At 42.8% G+C, this 20,882-nt stretch overlaps 1 protein-coding gene across 2 annotated transcripts in view; it reads left to right on the plus strand.

Moving 5' to 3' along the window:
- LOC147690098 (sodium/potassium/calcium exchanger 4-like) overlaps positions 1-20,882 on the plus strand; it is a 558,445-nt gene that overhangs the window by 289,023 nt on the left and 248,540 nt on the right. For both annotated transcript variants that reach the window (XM_086937689.1, XM_086937688.1), the window contains exon 9: positions 13,091-13,144. In XM_086937689.1, the coding sequence (XP_086793815.1) occupies positions 13,091-13,144 (54 nt within the window). The remainder of the gene's footprint in view (positions 1-13,090; positions 13,145-20,882) is intronic.

The raw sequence follows: 20,882 nt of genomic DNA on the forward strand, positions 1-20,882 counted from the left end.
ATTTTTCCTAAACAAACACACAGTGGTTTGGAGCAGATCGACTATATGCTTGCCCGATGCCCTGCAGCAGCAAGTGCCGAAGGAAGCCGACCCTCCAGCAGACGCACTGCGAGACTCTGTCATTTCTCTTGCCGAGAAACCCAGCTCCAGTGTTTCCAGGCTACCCTTGCGGGTATCTGGGAAATCGAGTCCCGAGAACGAGATACAAGACCTCCTTCATTCTAGAACCGAAGGCACGGAGCTGATTAGACCTCTTAGAGAATTATTGGAATCAGATTCCTGGCAGAGAACTCCTAAGACTTAAGCTACTCCTCTTATAGTTCCTCCCTCGTATTAGACATAGGTTAGGTACACCGGGGTAGGCGTATTTAGAAGCACCAGTTGAGTACTTTTAGTCATCCTTTTATCACTGTAGGTATTTTATGTATTTTATACATTTTATGCACTTTATGGCTTAGAAACCATATCATGCTTTTACAGTACTACTTTATAATACTGTTCATATTATATGCATTGTCCTTCATAGTAAGCTTTACTATTGTAGCAGTTCATTTTCAATGCTTTAGAAAGAAGACTGTTCAATAAATACCTTTTATTGAAAACGCCCGTCTCTCTATTCCTCTTGCACCTCTGGTGAAACGAAGCATGTACGATTGACTGAGTGAAATAGTTATCTATTGTTTCCGCGACTCTAGAGATTTGATTTCTTATTCTAGGGTAACAAAGTTGTCATGTTTTATGTGGTTGTCAGAAACTAATCCCATCTTGTTTATTCGAGAAAGTTTCTAGTGACCTCTGAGCTAGCTGGCACTCACAATTAAGTCTAATATAACCGGTAGAGACCTAGTAGACCTCAGTCCTACGTCTAAACTACAGGATATATTATTCCAATGCGCAGAGCCTATTGGGAATATAGGAACTACACTACAGTGGCAAGAGGCTTTTGGTTTTCACCAACTCTACATATCTTTGCGGGTTTATGTGGCACCTACTGTTGACAAAGTGACCATGTGTCAAAAATCTTGTGAACATTTGTCCTCGAACGCGAATACCAACCGACCTTAATTAAAAGGCATTGTGCCTAGTATGTTTATGTGGTTTTTTAAACGTTTTACGCTGTCCCTTTAAAACAGTGAGGTGGCTGAGTAAATTATAAGCACACCACCCGCATATGAACGGACGCACATGTGCTCGGGTAGTGTGCCTCGTCGTGCATGCTCCAGAGGTTGCCATGTGTGCACACAGCTCATTGTGTGCTGCCAGCCATGTGCTCTGTTGTTTCTGCGCTCGACTCTCACAGGAGGAGGCAGTGCTGCTGCAGCCGCCGTCCGAACACACGAGGCGAGAAAACACGCAGATGCCAGAAACCTTTCCTCCCCTCCTCCAGCTCGCTGGGACAAAGGCTTGCGTTTCTCCCCTTAGCTCCAGGCATGAATCCGGAGCTTTTTGTTCTGGTTTGTCAGCCACTGGTGCTTGACAAAGGTGGTTGGAGTCACCCACCCACAAGGTGGTGGAAGGTAGACAAAAAGGCTCTTTTTCAAAATCAGTCCTTGTGTAATTTGAAACCCCTTTGATTCTTTTCCCAAGGCAGCGGCAAATTTCAGTTTTTCTGCGGGAACTTAAGATGTTGACTTCACGCAGGGGAAGAGACAAGAAAAGAAACTGGTTCAGCTGCTTTTTTGGAAGCTCGAGCTGAGAAAAGGCGGAAAGTCCCTGGCACCCCCCTGGCGTTCTCATGCCAATCTCTCACCACCCTGCAAGGGGCAGGAGTAACTCCCGAATAACTGGCCACTCTGATGTGAAAGCACGCCCCTCGCTGGGCAGGTGAGGTGTTCACACACTGGGTGGCCTGTGGTTTTTAATCTGGTAAAGTTGGGGTACACACAGCGTCTAGCGCTGTCTGCTTTCCCTTGTTTTGACGACTTTACCTTGGTGCTGTAATCTTTTAGGCTTAAAGTCTGGCACCAGTCTCTCGATTTCTGGGGAACTTTCGGAGCCCGGAAGCCTCCCCTCCCCCCTCTCCCCATGAAGAGTGCCATGGATGTTATCCCTTCTGCTTCTGTTCTAGAATGTTCCCAGTATCTGTGCTGAGTGCCTGCCCCCACCCCCTACAGTTCCCGGTCTGCACACGTCCCTGTCTGTGCACAAGTGCAGGTCTCTGTACTATCAAGGTATCTCGAGCTCAGCGACTCCTTCCTTCGGTCCTAGCTGTTAGGCAATGAGCTCGTTGCATTCTGGGACTTGTAGTGTCTTTTCGCGTTCTACTGTAAGCCTTCAATTCCAGCATGACCCGTGTGGCTGCGATCTTTGAGGGGTCCTGTAGGTGGCTAAACTACTAGCTAAATCCAAAGAGCCCCCAGCTCTGTACTGCGGGGACTGCAAGGCTCTGTGTGTGTGTGTGGCTCTGTGTGGCTGTGTGTGTGTGTGTGTGTGTGGCTCTGTGTGTGTCTGTGTGGCTCTGTGTGTGTGTGGCTATGTGTGTGTGTGTGTGTGGTTCTGTGTGTGTGTTTGTGGCTCTGTGTGGCTGTGTGTGTGTGGCTCTGTGTGTGTGTGGCTCTCTGTGTGTGTGTGGCTCTGTGTGTGTGTGTGTGTGGCTCTGTGTGTCTGTGTGACTCTGCGTGGCTCTGTGCGGCTGTGTGTGTGTGTGTGGCTCTGTGTGGCTGTGTGTGTGTGTGTGTGTGGCTCTGTGTGTGTGTGTGTCTCTGTGTGTGTGTGTGTGGCTCTCTGTATGTGTGGGTGCAAATGCAATAGGTCTCGCAATTGCAAGAGATTATGCTATTGGCATTGTAAATGACAATGCCATTTATTTATCTGTTTTCAAAACCAATACTTAAATAAAAATGTTGTCATTTACAATGCCAATAGCTCTAACTGTTGCAAAGGCGAGACCGTTGCATTGTAAATGCTTGTTGGTCTTAGAGTGACTGTGCCAGGTTTCGGAGCAGTGATGCAAAAGTCATCTGTCTGCCATGAGAAAACTCTGAGTTGCCTTCGGATAAAAACAAAAATAAGACATGGACTTGTGGCTGATTGAGCATTTTTGCTTTGATAGCGGAATTTGAGAATCTCTTCTAGAAGGACATGGTGAATCTCATGCATAAGGAAGGGCCTTTTGCGATCAAGCGAGGGAGTGACCACTCCCCAAGAAAACAAGCATTGGCAAAGCCTTTAGATCTCGGCAATGACCCAGCAATTGGCCTTGTCAATGTGACTGTCTTTTAGCCACATTGTCTCACCGCACATCTGCTGTACAGCATGGCTGAAAGTTATTGCAAGTCTAGAATCACAGGATGTTGAGCCGACGCTGAGTCTCTTGGCCCCTCATGTTAAGTTTATTGTCCTGCCCCTCCTAACACAAACAAAAGCGCTATGACTAGGCCTGCCCTGGCTGCATCATAGTGCTCTTTTCAGTGTCTTTCAGCCATGGTGAATAGCAGGTGTACTGCTAGACAACATAGATTGACAAGGCCAATAGCTCTGGCATTGGCGAGATCCATTGGCTTTGCCAATGCTTATTCGATGTTGAAGGGGTATTGCTGAACAAATGTGGAAGTGATAAATAGAAACAGTTGAGGAGCTTTGAATCAAAGCAAGGATGTGGCGTAATGGCCAGAGTTGCCTACAAGGGATCTGGGGAACCAGGTTTGAATTTCGGGGTCGGCTGAACAATTTCGGATTCTGGGCAAATCACTTACACTACCCCTTGCCTACAACAACGAATGTGTCATTGTGTAATGTAGTTGGTGAGCACTTCAAGGGCTGCAATACCATTGTCTGGTGTTAGCACCATGGCAAGATTGAGAACGGAACAATCGCACCAATACCATCGGATCGTGCAAAAAAAATTAAAAATAAAAGCAGCAGTGAAGCTGGAGATAGTGGGGGGCTGGGGGAAGCATTATGGCGGGAGGAAGCAACAATGAAGAGGGAAAAAAAATCCTTAAGTGATGCAGGATCAGCGACAAAAATCAATGTCTTATTGTATAATGTAACTGGTGAGCGCTTAAAGCACTCCAATACCATTGGCTCGTGTTTGTGCCATGGCAAGACAGAGGACGGAGCGAGCGCTCCAATACCATTGGATCATGCAAAAAAGAAATAAACCAGTGTAATTCATGTTTTAACAACTTTTTAAGAAATGCATTTGTTTATGTACATATGAATGCATTTTAGTTGTTTATGCGTATATGTACAAGGGAGGCAGCCTGAAAACACAAGTACTTCTATGGAGTGCTTGAAAACAAAGAAAAAATGGTAGGAGATGGCAGCCTGTAAGCCCACAGACAGAACACAACACATCTCTTCGAGAAAGCGCATGCGCTGTCTAACCGCGGGTGTAGTGTGCGTAGCGGGGCTATGCGGAGGTCCACGGACTTGCAAACAAACTCTGTGGAGCTCCTCTATGCTCAGCTACGCCGCCTGTCTCCACCCCCTATTAAGAAATAAGTTAACCTTAATTAAAAAGAAACTTAAAAGTAAAACCACATACCTGTGTACCGCTGCGTCCCCGGGCTGCCCTCCTCCTCTTCCTCGCCGTACCAGTAATGGGCATGCACGGGTGCTCGCGCATGCGCAGTTTTCTCAAGCATTACTGGTACGGCGAGGAAGAGGAGGACAGCCCAGGGACACCCTGGTACACAGGTAAGTGGTTTTAAGTTTCTTTTTAATTAGGGTTAACTTATTTCTTAATTGAGTGGTGTAGGCGGGGGCTGGCAAACTCTGCTCTGCTGCCGAGTGTGCGGAGATTTGCCTTCTCTGCGTGCTCCACGGAGAAGGCATTTCTCCGCACACTCAGCGGGTGGAGCGGAGGTCTCCGCCCGGGGTTAGCGCTGTCTAGACAGCACCTAAAAACAGACATGACATTTTCAGGTGCCACCTCACTGATGCATGGATTTGCACGAGGTTAGCATCATTTTACTTTTGGTGCATTGTACTTGTGTTCCATTATGCATGGGTGAGATCGCTTGAAACTGCTAATACTACCTTCTTTTAATTTACTTCTTATTGCTGCATATAAATGAGTGATCAGCCACATTCATCAGTACCCAGGACTCATTTCAAGCTGATGAAGTACCAAACAACTGCTCATTGTACAAACACTCGGTTGCTAGTCTGTATAAACATCTGAATTCCCATTTAAGTAGCTAAAACCATCATCATCATCCTCATCAAATAACTTTATTTTCAATCACAGAGATCTTACAAAGTGCGTAATACAGTGCAGTCTAAGACAGAATAAAGATAAAAATCCTTATATGAAGTACATAACATAAAACTAATTAAAACAGTGCAGAAATAAAAGTCATTGTTCAAAAGTGAACAAAGATTTGATAAATATAGTTCAAAAAGATACAAAAGACAATTCATGTGATACATTTAAAATGTTTGATCCAAAGTGCATGCCAGAATCTGGCCACACCAAAGACTACCACCCTGCGGGTGTCAGTGGTTAAAATTCTCAAAACCTCGAGGTAATGGCCTGGTCCAATTAGTTTACAAAACGGAACAATCCACTTGCCCCTTGAGCTTCTATAATGGGGACAAAAGAATAACATGTGGACTATGGGTTCAGAACTAGTCGTGCATGCTGGACACTGATCATCAGCGGGAACCTTGCTACACCACTTTTTACAGAACAGTTTAGTTGGTAGATTATTGTAACAAAATTGTATAAATAATTTGTGTGCCAGGGTTGGAACAATTTCATCAATGGTTTCCTCATAAAATGGGACAAATTTAAAACTCATATAATCCTGGGTCAATGCACCCACCAGTTTCCCAGTATATATTTTTAACTCTGCACTTTGGTATGAGGGACAGTCTTTCAGGAATGGATCAGTACTCCTCCATCCCAAGTCTACTAAGTAGGTTTTTCAAATAACTAAACCATGGAATAAAACTTACCTGGGGTCGCTTCAGGAGATTAATCGTCACCAGTCGATAAGGGGCAAGCTCTTTGACAGACCACATATGATGCCAAAACATTAGCAGCTTGTAGTCTAATTTATGTGGCAGTATTTTTTGGCCCAAATCCAAAAACATAGGAGCCGGGGGGGTGCTAATCTGAAGGTTTAAAAGTGATCCTAAAAAGCGGTTTTCTATGAGAGTAAGAGAATTTATGTTCCCAATACCCCACAGTTCAGCTCCTTAAAGACCCCCGCCCCATGCTTTGATATTTTAGATTTCCAATGCTGGGGCCACTTTTCTGGACACTGTGTTTTTATGAATTTTACTTACATGTCTGTTGAATTAGCGACAATTGGACTTTTTCAATATAGGGATCCCAATTTAGGCCAGATGTTAAATGGATACCCAGATAGTCAAAAGCAAATACTTGCTCTAGGAGACTACTTCCTGCATACATGAATCTTTTAGGTGATTTAGTATTCCCTTTAGAGAAGATCATGTATTTTGTTTTGACCTTGTATCATCCGCAAAAAGTAGTGCAGGTAGTCTTCTCTCACCTACTTTCGGTGCATCACATCCATACCTATGCATGTAGTTTACCACCCCATTTACAAAAAGAGAAAATAGCGTGGGCGCTACGACGTATCCCTGTCTCACTCCACATTTAATAGAGAATTGCTCAGTGAGTTGATTGTTTTCCCCCCACCTAATTAAGGCTGTATTTAGAGAATGCAATCAAATTAAAATTTGTAATGGATTTTGGGGTAGGCCCATCCCTACCATCCCTCTCCATAACTTAGCTCGTGGTAGTAGATCAAACGCAGTGCGTAAATCCACAAAGGCAACATATAACTTACCCCCTCTAATAGTGACCTCCCTCCAATAAATACACAGTAAGCGAAAAACCTGGACCAATATGCTAATATTAGCATGAAAGCCTGCTTGGAAATCATCAGGATGTGGTGCTCTGAGATCCAATCCTGGACCCTGGATTACACCTGCTTGCAGAAAATGTTCTCCAATGAATCAATTAGGCTTATAGGTCTATAACTGGCCAGGTTGATTCTATTGCCGTACTTATAGATAGGGATTATTTCCACTATATCTACGGGGGAAATGCTCATGCCTGATAAAATAGCATTTGTTAGCATATTAATATAGGGGGGCCAGACAATTAAGTCTCTATACAGATTGCTTGGAAGTCGGTCAGTGGCTCTGGCCGGAATACTGGAGAGAATCGCCTCCCGAGTTTCTTCCATGGAGAACACCAAGTCCTCATTAGCACTGCACAAAACTTCCCCCCACAAATGAGTTGGGCCCTCAACCTTAGTACTACCTAGCACATAAAGACCCCGAAAGTGGATCACCCACTCTTCTGGCTGGACTGTGAACTCCAATTTAGTCATTCTACCATTAAGCCAGTAGGCCGCTTGTTTCCAGAAAGACTTTGAATCCTTGACTATTAATGCAGTTTGTAGAGAGGACCAGAGGGAACTTTCCCATTTCTTCTTGGCTGACTCTAATGCTTTCCTGTATCTTTTTAGGTCTCGCCTACGCAGCGCGCATGCGGTGCATAGGAAAGAGACCTTTAGCCATCGGCACTACTTTGGGGGCAAAAACGTGCACACGTTGCATTGCTTGCAATGGCAGCGCGTGCACGTCTGGCGATTCCCTTGGGGGAGTGAACTGGAACAATATTGTTGGTGCCATATGGTAGCAATCATCGCGCCTTGCTACACGCTCCCGCAAGGGAATCGTGCAGGCCCCCTCCCCCTGCTGCCGCGGGAAAGCTCGCACTTGTGCTGTTTTTTTTTTGTTTGTCCTTTGCTTGAACCTAGGCGTGCAACATCGCTCAAGCTCGGGTCATGTGTGTTGATATGTTTTACCTTCATCTTTAATTCCTGCTGCCATCATGTGGTTATTAGAGGTATTTCATGACTCTAATTCGAATCACAATCAAAACTAGTTCTGTGCAAAGCAGCCCTGTTAAGATTTCCTTTTCTTTGAACGGTAGTCATTTCTGCACTGTAATGCTGCACAGTCTGCGCTTGTTTTCTTGTTCAGTTTTATGTTCAGTGTTTGTTTTGTCAGTCGCACCAAAGCGGTCTGTAGGCAAACAAGGATTTTTCCAATACTTTCCTCTGACTTTGAGAAGCCGGTGGGGCTGGCCCAGAGTCAATTCCTTTGTGTCTTCACCCCAGTCTGCCACACCATGAGAGCTATCAGTCTGGCTCCCGATTTTCCCATAAATGAGTCTCCCAATAATTGCCATATAGCACCTAGAGCCCTTGCTACAGCGCCACAGCTTCGGGCCTACCTCTAACACTTAAGACCTACCGTCCTCAGGGCTGCTGCTCATTCTCAGCCTGTCTCCCGGCTCCCTTCTCTGTGGCTGGACATCTGCATCACAAATCAAAGGCCTTCGGGGCAGGTGGTAACAACGCCCGATATGTGGGGCTCAGTGTCCTAAAGTTTAAATCCGGGCCAGTCTGGTAAACATTACCCCCAGTGTGGGTGCAGCATTCCACCGGCACTCCCAGGCTACCATGATGTGCCCATAGAAGGGAGGAATGTTTTGACTCAAGGGCTACCCTCAACACAGGGCTTTAAGTAGAATAAAGAAACTGAGGAGTCTCTCAAATGGGCGTGGCCAATGTAATTAAGGGCGTGGCTTAAAAACACAGAAGATACAAATCTGTGCTTAGCATAGTTTGCCGCCCGACTTGTATTTTGCTGTTTTCCTCATTGTATACATATATATGATACAACAAGTAACATCATACCTACAGCAAGTCAGGACTATTGGCTTTGTAAATGGTTGTTAGTTGCATAAGATAAACTAGCAGCATATATGGCTTGTATATCATATTAAACAAGCATTGGCATAGCCTATAGGTCTCGTTTTTGGGACCTTATAACTATTTAGTTATGCATCATAATATTTTTGGTGCAACAACATCGACTGTTGCATGGCTAAACACTTATAAGGTCCCAAAGGCGACACCTATTGGCTATGCCAATGCTTGTTCTACAAGCCACCAGATCAGAGTGGACATTAGATTTTACTACCCATACGAGGTCGGCCTTGGCTGTCCTGCAGTCCTGATTACACCACACTGCCTGAGATTCTTGCTTAGACTGTATCTTATCACACTCAGGTTTCTGCTCCCGACGTGGTTTACCCAACAGATCCCTAATCTAATTAAATAGGGTTTCATGCCAGATAATCAATTTCTCCACTACTTTATCTTTCGGGGTTTAGACATCTCTTCCACCTCCAGTTGTATTTTACTTTTAACTACTTCCAGGGCCTCGGGATGTTCCTCCACCCAGTCCTATCTAATCGTTCTCAAGTTGTTCGTAATGGACGGTTCACCCAGATCCTTTCTATCTTTGATATCTGGTTCGTTATCACCCTGGTTTATTAGAGAAAGAATCAGGGCGTTATGGTGACTATCTGATTGATTGGCCACTGCCATATTAAGAACCAATGGCCAAAGTCTTAGGGCAACCAGGGAATAATCAATCCTGCTAGCATAGCCATGTCTGTTGAAGGTTAGGTTCCCATTTTGATCTGCTTTCGTTCTGCCGTTGGTGGCTTTCAACTCATGCTGCAATGTAAGGGCCAACACAAGCTTTAACCAGATCCAGTGCTTTGACACTTCTCTCTTATCAGTTAGAGTTTTGTTTGGGCTGAAAGGAAATATGTGATCAGGCACAAAAAAAAACCTCCATCCAGTTTCCTTGATCAAGTATCGAGCTAGAGTTGATACCAATTATTGAGAACAGAAACCACCACCCTGCTTCCAGAAATGTTGCTAAACATGCTAGGTTTTCCCAGTGGGCTGACTAGTCTCCATAGATATAGCTAGTTGTCAGAACAAGCTCTTTCTTTGAAGAAGTCTACTTATCAATATATAATTGGGGGACACTGAATAGGAGAAACCAGCAAACAGTGGAGTTTTCCATTGGTGTCTCAAGTTTCGGAGTGACATCTATGTGTTTTTTTTAAAATGTCTGATTCAGATATCTTCTCTCTACTGAACATCTTGTTTTGCATTTATTTTCACCTGCCTGTCTCAGGGATGTGAATTGCTGACCCATGGTTTACTGACCAATGCTTGTGAAACTCATACCATACATTTGATCGAGAAAGAGACGTCAGAAAATTTGTAATCATAATCATTAACTATAATAAACACAGGAAGGTCTTTATTCTCAATTGTTAAGTTCAAAAACGGGGATTCTGTCTAGTGGCCTAGTTGTGGACCTTCCAATTTAGAGACCTGGCTTCAAATCCTGACTCTGGGCTTTCAGACATTGAAATGTGTGATGTGAAAAATACCTGCTGTCCTATACTGTTCCAAATCCTCCTCATTGTTTTTCTGTTATTACCAATGAATTAGTAGTGTTTATATATCTCAGACCTAGCAACAGGGGGGTGGAGCAGTTTTCTTCAAACATATTGACCTATTGTTGATATAGTAGTATTTTGCATGTAACAATATTGGGAGTAGGGCATAATTAAACAGTAAAACTAGTGAAAGTACAGAAAAAGAGAATGGTAGTGTTAAGTGAAGGTTAGTTTAAGGAGGCGACCCTTTATATACTTTCAGAAGACTAGTAAATCCTAGATTACATCTGATGCGGTCAGGATTAGAGTTCCAGAGTCTTGGAGCAAGGCAGGAGAAGACCTATTTGTTGGTTGTTAAAATTTAGGGAACACAAGGATCAGTCTCCCCCTGTTCCTTGTGTTCCATTGTCCACCTGTGATTTTCAATATATTGTTTGTGTTTGTATTGAGTTTGCAGAACTTGATTTATGTTTCCACATCTGCCTGTCTTTTATCCTGCTAGCTCAGAAGCCTATCCCTGAGCAGACTTGCGCACTATGTTATTAGCAAATAATCTGAATTATTATTTACCAGCAATCTTCATTATCCCAGCTCTCACTTTCATTGTAACAGTCCTGCTTTCTCTTACTTTCTCAACTTTACCTCCCTGTATCTTCTGCATGGTATCCACAGGTGGTACAGTGCTTGCTTAGGAGAGGTGTTTATGACTAGAATGGTGAATGCTCTGACAAAGAATTCTGACAGCAGAGTCCGCACCTTAGAATTTTCCCCCGGTGTCAGACAGGATCTAGTAAATCTTGAGTAGTTTTGCATGGCAGTAGGTAGTGTCGGGCAGCTCTATGCCAACGCTGTCCACATCAGAAGTGTTGTGCGCAGTGCCTATATAGGCTCCATACTGGCATAGGCTCCTTTCCATGCCATCCTCAGTCATTTTTTGTCCACTTTTTGTCCACTTTTTCTCAACTTTAATTTGAGCTTTTCTCCCAATGTGCAAGGGACATGACTACAAATCCACAGGGTTTAAACCTTGTGAAGAAAGTCACATACAGATGTCTTTCTCTGACCCACGCTTGTTTTACCTGTGGTGCCTGGAGTCGGACCTTGACCTCAAGACCTGCAGTGACTGCAAGTCCATTAATCTGATGGCGATTCATGAGCGAGCAATGATGCACATGGAGGTGCGGCAGAACAAGGTCCCTCCCTGATCTGGGCTCCAATCCAGATGGAGATCTTGGGGCCATTTTCAGAGTTGATTCAGCGGCTGATTGTTAACCCTCTCAAGAAGAAGTTGAAGAGTTATTCGGCTTCCCTCACCTAGAGCCATGCTTTTAGGCCCAGCTTCTGCCATCTGCAGAGCTGGTGGGTGGGGCTTCTCCACCCTTACCTGAGTTCCCCAGAGCTGAAACAACTCCTGCCCAACTCAAGGAGTTCTACTATTCCAGGCACTCCGTCTTTGGGACACCAGCTCCCTCAGGTATGCATTCAGGGCTGACAAAGCAGAGAGAGTTTGACGCCAGCCAGGTCTGCTGGATCCGCTCCAGAATCCAGACTAATGCTGACTCCGGCTCCTAACGATTCCCAGTCCCAGTGTGACCAACGCCTTCCCTAGTGGCACCAGCGCTGCTTCAAGAGGAACCTATTCTCCTCTTGATGCCACTCAATGTCAACACCACCACCATTCAGACAAAATAAACCCACCCTGGCCTGGATCTTTCAAGCCTGGATAGACCCTCTTTTTTCAGGAAGGAGAGGATGATGAAGAGGATTATGGCCTTCTGGAGGACGACTTCTACCAGGAGGAAAGCTGGTGGAAGGAGCTTGGTGATGCCAGTGGCCTTGACACCTCTCTGGACTCAGGCCTGATTTTCCTTCTGGAACCTGCCATGGAAGAAGGTGCATATTTTGTGATAATGATGTGCACAGCAGCGAAGGTCCTTAATCTGAAGCTACCCTCCATCAAGGTCAAGCCACATGTATTGACACAGGTGCTACAAACAGGGGTAAGCTCTGTGGATTTCATGCTCCCCTTTATTGTGGCCCTCAACCACATTCTCTGGTGGGCCTGAGCCAAACCCTGTATGGTGGCTCCCCTGCACATATTGATTGACCACCGACATTGCTCCACCCCTGGAGGCCTAGACTTCCTCTCTAAGGAAGTCTAGGCCGAGGTCAACCCAAGCGTCTTTCCTACTACCCCACCACATAAGGAATCCAAGAGTACTAATACCTTTGGGAAACTAATCTTCTCTTTCACCAGTTTGGCATTGAGGTAAGTGAACACTGCATATATCTTAGGCAATGGGGTCACAAACCGAAAGCCCTTGTTAATTACTGCACACTGGTCACACATCATTCATTGTCGCTTTGAGTTTTTGGCCTGGATATAGTCACAAAGAAACTGATGAAAATACTACAGGCTGGCCTCTATATAGGCACCAGGCACGTCACTTGCGATGCAGGCGACATTGACGCAGAGCCACCCAACGCCACTTACCTGGGGAATATTGTAAGGTGAAGAATCTGCAGTTAGAGTCTCTACCAGAAAAAGCAAATACAGAAGATAGGTAACAAGTTGTGCAGCTACACTAATATACTTAGTTTAACAACGATTTTCTATTAGGTTCATGTCAGAAACTTGATATTCTGGTATATACTGTGGTAACTGAGCCTGGTAGGTAAAGTCTTTCCCAAACAACATAATTACATTCTGCTGACAATACTGTTTATCTTGGCTCAGTGATTTAATCCCAGCCTATGTTATGACTCTTTATGCTGAGTGTGAAGTTAAGACCTTCTTCACTAGTAACTGTTTTACATTTCTTTTTAAAGGTGGGAGAGTCTTATACTTATCTTTATGTATGCAGTCTACATACTTGTCATGAAGTAAGTTGTTTTCTTCATATATTTGTACAAATTCCTTTTATGTTTTTTCTCAGTTTCTCTGTGAAGCATTATATTCATGTTTTAAAATACTGAAATTAAAATTAGTGCCAGTGGAAGGAGTAAGACTTAGCAGCACTCAACAATGGAAAGGGAGGCATGGTGTAACTTTTTCCTGAGTGAGCTTTGTTTATTTCATATATTTTTAATGGTATTAGATAAAGGATGCTATCAGAAATATTACTTTCTTCCTGTAAGTACATGACATACAGTTGATCACTAGCTAATCACATGAGAGAATTTAGATTACTTGATTAAACCTAATAGATAATAGGCAGGCAAATATCTGTATTAATGGCTGTCAAATACCTTTATATTGTGGCAGTGAGGGTAAAGTTTGGTTGTGATACTTTGAAGTTCCTTAGAAAAAGTCAAAGACATGCTATGAAGGTAATTATGGAGCGGGAGTGAAGATGAAAAAGAAGGGTAGAATAAAGGGAAAAGAAAGAGAGAACATAGCCGGCAGGCCTATAATACCTAGAGCTAGAAGAATGCTGTGCTTGCTCATTCAACAATGAGATAAAGCTGATTGAAACTTTTTAATAACTCGAAGGCACGAAGGTTGGTATAAGTTCAGTCTTTATTAGGTTCCCACAGGCACGTCAGTCATAAAGCCGGGACTGCACAAAATGGCCGGCAAACTGTAATCAACTGTCCAACTGACGTGCATGCCAACGGGCAGCACGAGATCCAAACCTCAGGCTCACACGCGCAAGCAGCGCGAGGCGGGCGAGCCCACTACATACATCTCCTTTCCTTTAATAGAAGAGGTAAAAGAAGGTGAGGGTAAGGAGAAGACAAGGAGGAAAAATAAGGGATGAGTTGATGAAAGGAGTCATGGAGTACTACTGCCGGTATCTAAACAGAATTCTAGTCGCCCTAGTGCTCCTCCTCAACACGGTGGGTGGAAGACCAGAACCTTGCTCACCACTACCTCTAGGAGGATTGGTATGTGAAACATCCTTTACATTTTTCACTTTTACGACCTTTTAACATTCCACCAGTTTTGCCCATTGACCACACACTTTGTCTACAACCTGAACTTTACTGAACTTAGATTCACCTTTCTTTACAAAACTTTGTTTCTTTATTCTGATACAGTCGCCTACCACAAACTCTCTACTTTTGACACGCTTCCTCTCATCAAAGTATTCTTTCTGCTTGGCCTGGACCTTAACAATTTTGTTTCTGACCCTTTCATCAAGTTTTTGGGGCTTAGGTTTGGATTTGAACCATTTAAACATCCATGCGGGTCTAAATTCGGTACATGGTTTTCTGCCTCTCAAAAGTTCAAATGGAGATACTCCCATAGATGAATGAGGAGTAGTTCTATAGAACCATAGCATAGTCCTCACGCTCTGGGGAATGGCCTTATTATGTTCTATGGCCCATCTGACACAGTCACCTATTACTCTATTAAGTCTCTCCACTAAACCATTTGTTTGAGGGTGGTAAAGAGAGCTTTTAAGGTGAGTAATAGCAGATTCTTTTAGAAACTCTTCTACATCAGCAGACACGAACTGTACCTCATTTTCAGACATGATTGATAATGGGAAACCTTCTCTCATGAAGACTTCTTTCATGAAGTCTAGTACCTCATTAGAATCAACTTTGGACACAAACCTAACTTCAGCCCCACTTGGTATAATAGTCCATCATCACGATGGCAAATTTGCAATGGTGGGGTAGACTATGAAAGGGCCCTAAAACATCAATGCCAAGTTTTTCCCATGGAGACCCCGGGAGGGGAATAGGAGTGAGAGGAGAAGTGGCCATACGTAGACATTTGTCACTTGAGGAACAAACAGTGCACTCTTGCACAATACCGTCTATTTCCTTATCCATCTGTGGCCACCAAAAATACTCTCTAACCCTCCTTTTAGTGAGGGTAGCTCCAAGGTGTCCCTCATGGGCCTTTACAAGTAGTGTGGGTCTAATGCTCTCAGGAGAGATATGTTTATCTAACCTGAAGACCAGTCCATCCTCAATAGAAAGCTCTTCGCACACTTTCACAAACGGTTGTATCAACGCGTTCACATTCTTTTCTCTTGGCCAACCTTGGGTGATATAGGGCCAGATGTAGGTAGCCCAATACCGGTCGGTAACGGCAGAAATTACCGAATTTCGGCCGTTACCGACCGGTATTGAGCATTTGTGATGTAGGAGCCCATAAAATACTGATTAGGTAAATACGTATTTACCGAATCGGTATTTACCGAATTTTACCGATTCTGTAAAATTTACCGAATCATTAGCTCCATATCATTTACCGATTCTAAAATACCGAATTGGTAAAATTTGATATTTTAGAATCGGTAAATGATATTTACCTACATCTGGCCCTAAGTTCTTCACCTCTTTTAACACTTCATCTCTTTCCATAGCTGCTCTCCAATTTTCTTGCACAACAGAACATACATTCATCAGTTCAACACTGGCTATGATACAATCTTCCTTTTCATCACAATCACATTCTTCATTACTCTCCAAGCCCTGACTTGAGGTAGCAGGCAAACGTGACAGAGCGTCTGCCCTCATATTTTTTCCCCCAGCAATGTGAACCACATTGAAGTTGAATTGTAAAAGTCTTGATGCAAGACGGGCTATTCGTGGTGTAGCATTGTGATTGTTTGTTTTTTCTAAGATTGCCACCAAAGGCTTATGATCTGTTTGAAGTGTGAACTTGCGTCCCCATAGGTAATTTTTGAATTTTTCTATGCCCCACCAACAGGCAAGGAGTTCTTTTTCTAATACAGAGTAATGCATTTCAGCCTCTCTCAGTACCCTGGACGCAAAACCTAAGGTGTGTTCCTGATGACCGACCTCCTGTGTCAAGACAGCCCCCAAACCATAGCTGCTAGCATCCACTGTTAATGTACATGGCACATCATGCACAAATGGTTTCAAGGCTTTGACAGTGCTAAGTTGATTTTTCAGCCAATCAAACGCTATCTTGCACTCATCATCCCACTTGAATTCACTTTTGTCTTGTAACAGCCTAGAAATGGGGCGTATCCTTGTAGCATAGTCTTGGATAAAGCGAGCATAAAACTCGGTAAGACCCAAGAGAGATTTAATTCCCGCCTTACCCTTTGGTGCTGAAGCATCCACAATTGCCTGAACCAGACTAGGCTTCGGCGTGACTCCTTCGCATGAGATGGTGTGACCCAGATATTCCACTAGTTTTGTCCATTGAACCGAACTGCACTACCACAGACTTTGTCTACAACCTGAACTTTACTGAACTTAGATTCACCTTTCTTTACAAAACCTTGTTTCTTTATTCTGATACAGTCGCCTACCACAAACTCTCTACTTTTGACATGCTTCCTCTCATCAAAGTATTCTTTCTGCTTGGCCTGGACCTTGCTCACCAAAGTATTCTTTCTGCTTGGCCTGGACCTTAACAATTTTGTTTCTGACCCTTTCATCACTATCATTTTAATTTTTAATAATATGAAGTTAAACATGGAGGCTTAGACATGGCAAACGTGTCTAGTGCATTTCAAAGTAGCATTTATTTACCACAATTATATTGCAACTTTTATCAGGTGCGTAATCAACTCACAATTGTCCTTTTGCTTGCTTTTTCCAATTTTGCCTGTTCACTTTCATGCCAATCATATGATCTAAGAGGAGTAAATGTTCGCTGTTCAGTTGTAGCTTACATTTTTAGGCTTTGCTTGTATGCCTTTCGCAATCTATCTAGAATTTCAGACCTCGTATTTTACATAACATACCACACGGGCTTTGAAGTAATGCCATTTGTTCGGTGTAGTACCTGAAAGCTTCTTCAAAATGTACTTTAACTATAATATGGTGGTCAGACTATCATGACAATAAAAATAATGCGAAACAAAATATTGATAGTAAGTATATCGTGCACTGACACAATACTGTGGTAATCAAAAATAGTTGACAAAAATATTTGCCTAAAATATCATGTAAATAACAAAAGGAGATTGCCAGTACTGATAACAAAAAAGTAATATACATAAATTGGAACACAGTACTTGAAACAACATTCAAGACCGGGGGCTAGTCAATAGCTTTTATTATTCTTTATGATTTTGTCAACAAAAAGATCATATTTTTTATCAAATACATATTCAAGGAACAGACATATAAAACATATTCAACAAAGGATCAATTTTGGGAATCATTCATCATATCAAGCATATCACAAACATCCAACATGCAACCATTCATGGGGGGGAGGGGGGTACAGTGGTTAAGAAAGCTACAAAAACATGCAATATTTACAATATAATACCAGACATGAAACAAGAAGAAAGCCAAAGTCTGCGAGGCACTTAAACAGTATTATCACTTAATGTTTAGTCAACACAGTACATTCCTATTTCTAGGTCAAAAGTCCAAGATACTTTGTGAATCAAATAAAAAGAGGTAATGTACACAAACTGGTGATAAGCAACAAGAAATCATGACATTAAGGCTTATCACTCTTGCAGACTATAATATGGCTGGGGCCTACGCGTTTCGAATCCCGTGGGTTTATCGGGATTCTCTTCAGGGCCTTTGGTATTCTCTGGAAAAATAGAAAAGAAGGGGGAAACAGGGTGTAAGAAACTCAAAATAACATGGTTTGTTTAACCAAACGATCAACATCAGGCACGTCACTCAGTTGCCACCCTCCTCTCCACATACTTACCACAAAGCAAAGATGCAAGGGGCATGGGGGCCTCAATTTTCTAACAAGATGGGATGTACCAGAATCTGAAAAGTTAATTTATGGGAGTCAGCAGTTTATAAAAGGTACAGAGTTAACAAGCGGTCAAGGATGGGAAACTGCGATTTTACTTACCTTCTCTGTTGGAACAGGCTTTTCTAAGGGGAGGGACCGGATGGCAGAGATTAATGGTAGAGAACCTATATGAAGGTAAACATGGAATATATCAGAAACGGAATTCTGGTAAAGTTTTGGTGCACTACAGGTTTTTTTTGACTCTCACCTAATTGAAATCGTCCAAGAAATGCAATGTAGCCCGTCGCCGGTGGTAAACACTCGCATGTAACGTCTAGAGAAAATAAAATAGAATTTGAGTGTACACAGGTCGCATAAAACCTATATGGCCGCGTTTAACTAATGGAGAACGGTCTTACCGAGATTACATTAAGTCGGGTAAGATGTAGAAGCTATTTTATTTTCGATGAATTTCAGGAGGCGCCTTATTAATGTTCAACGGTTTGCGTGATCTCAATCTAAAAGCAATCCGAAAAAGAACGTAGTTAGCAGCTAATGAACACAGCAGTTTTTTGCAGGAGAGATTTTTGGAAGCGGCAGCTTACCGCGGTAGCGGACAACACACGTGAATCCGCGCAAGGCGGGTCACGGAAGAGTTTCAATTCAGGACGCCTAGACCTGGAACAGAAAATAAGTGCATGAGGATTTGTAATGGTTAACCATCGCAACGGGATTACTAAACGATTAGAGGAGGCTTACCAGCATGTAACGCACGGACGGCAAAAATTAATTTTAGTTGATTGACTGTAATGAAACAAAGAATACGGGCATCAGTCAAACCATTAAAGAAAAAGAGCCGTAAGTAATACCGGGAGAGATGGGGTACTTACAGATAAGTAATCCGACTGGACCTTAAAACTCGGCGGCGTCTGGGTCAGCACTGCACCCTGGCTCATGCGCAATAGAAGGCACCATCCCGGCTGGACTACAAATTAAGAACATACCTGTAATTTTTACAGAAGACCCGATATTTCAAGAAAGGTTTCTCTATGATAGAAACTAAATGTAGTAGAGACCTTATGGTGTTAACAGTTGAGACAGCGGTCAGAATATCAAAGGAAGAATTAATCGAAATCGCCAAATTAGAGTCTGAAATTAGCGGCAATCCAACCATGGCGTCCTGAATTGAAACTCTTCCGTGACCCGCCTTGCGCGGATTCACGTGTGTTGTCCGCTACCGCGGTAAGCTGCCGCTTCCAAAAATCTCTCCTGCAAAAAACTGCTGTGTTCATTAGCTGCTAACTACGTTCTTTTTCGGATTGCTTTTAGATTGAGATCACGCAAACCGTTGAACATTAATAAGGCGCCTCCTGAAATTCAGCGAAAATAAAATAGCTTCTACATCTTACCCGACTTAATGTAATCTCGGTAAGACCGTTCTCCATTAGTTAAACGCGGCCATATAAGTTTTATGCGACCTGTGTACACTCAAATTCTATTTTATTTTCTCTAGACGTTACATGCGAGTGTTTACCACCGGCGACGGGCTACATTACATTTCTTGGACGATTTCAATTAGGTGAGAGTCAAAAAAAACCTGTAGTGCACCAAAACTTTACCAGAATTCCGTTTCTGATATATTCCATGTTTACCTTCATATAGGTTCTCTACCATTAATCTCTGCCATCCGGTCCCTCCCCTTAGAAAAGCCTGTTCCAACAGAGAAGGTAAGTAAAATCGCAGTTTCCCATCCTTGATCGCTTGTTAACTCTGTACCTTTTATAAACTGCTGACTCCCATAAATTAACTTTTCAGATTCTGGTACATCCCATCTTGTTAGAAAATTGAGGCCCCCATGCCCCTTGCATCTTTGCTTTGTGGTAAGTATGTGGAGAGGAGGGTGGCAACTGAGTGACATGCCTGATGTTGATCGTTTGGTTAAACAAACCATGTTATTTTGAGTTTCTTACACCCTGTTTCCCCCTTCTTTTCTATTTTTCCAGAGAATACCAAAGGCCCTGAAGAGAATCCCCATAAACCCACGGGATTCGAAACGCGTAGGCCCCAGCCATATTATAGTCTGCAAGAGTGATAAGCCTTAATGTCATGATTTCTTGTTGCTTATCACCAGTTTGTGTACATTACCTCTTTTTATTTGATTCACAAAGTATCTTGGACTTTTGACCTAGATATAGGAATGTACTGTGTTGACTAAACATTAAGTGATAATACTGTTTAAGTGCCTCGCAGACTTTGGCTTTCTTCTTGTTTCATGTCTGGTATTATATTGTAAATATTGCATGTTTTTGTAGCTTTCTTAACCACTGTACCCCCCTCCCCCCATGAATGGTTGCATGTTGGATGTTTGTGATATGCTTGATATGATGAATGATTCCCAAAATTGATCCTTTGTTGAATATGTTTTATATGTCTGTTCCTTGAATATGTATTTGATAAAAAATATGATCTTTTTGTTGACAAAATCATAAAGAATAATAAAAGCTATTGACTAGCCCCCGGTCTTGAATGTTGTTTCAAGTACTGTGTTCCAAGTTATGTATATTACTTTTTTGTTATCAGTACTGGCAATCTCCTTTTGTTATTTACGATTACGGCTCAGCCATACTGATTAGAGCCAACCCTTAGTTGCTTTCTGGTAAAATATCATGTAGCACAATATCGTGTTCCTATACTTATAATAGGAAGTACCAAAATAATTTTTTTAAAAATTGTTGACACGAATATCGTCCACAAATATACAAAAAAATGGATTTTTTAAATATAGAGTTTAAATTTGTAAATGTTAAATAGTTTTATATATATGAATACCAATCCCGCTCTCTCACATAGAAGCAGGCGCCGGGACCGTGGTTTATTAAACACCAATCGTTTATTCACAAGGAGACCATGACGTTTTTCGGTAGATTCACAGCCTTGCGCACAATATATATACTCCAACAATCTTTCCAACTCATG

Source organism: Lissotriton vulgaris, chromosome 9 (assembly GCF_964263255.1).
Source record: "Lissotriton vulgaris chromosome 9, aLisVul1.2, whole genome shotgun sequence".
Taxonomy (NCBI): Eukaryota; Metazoa; Chordata; class Amphibia; order Caudata; family Salamandridae; genus Lissotriton; species Lissotriton vulgaris.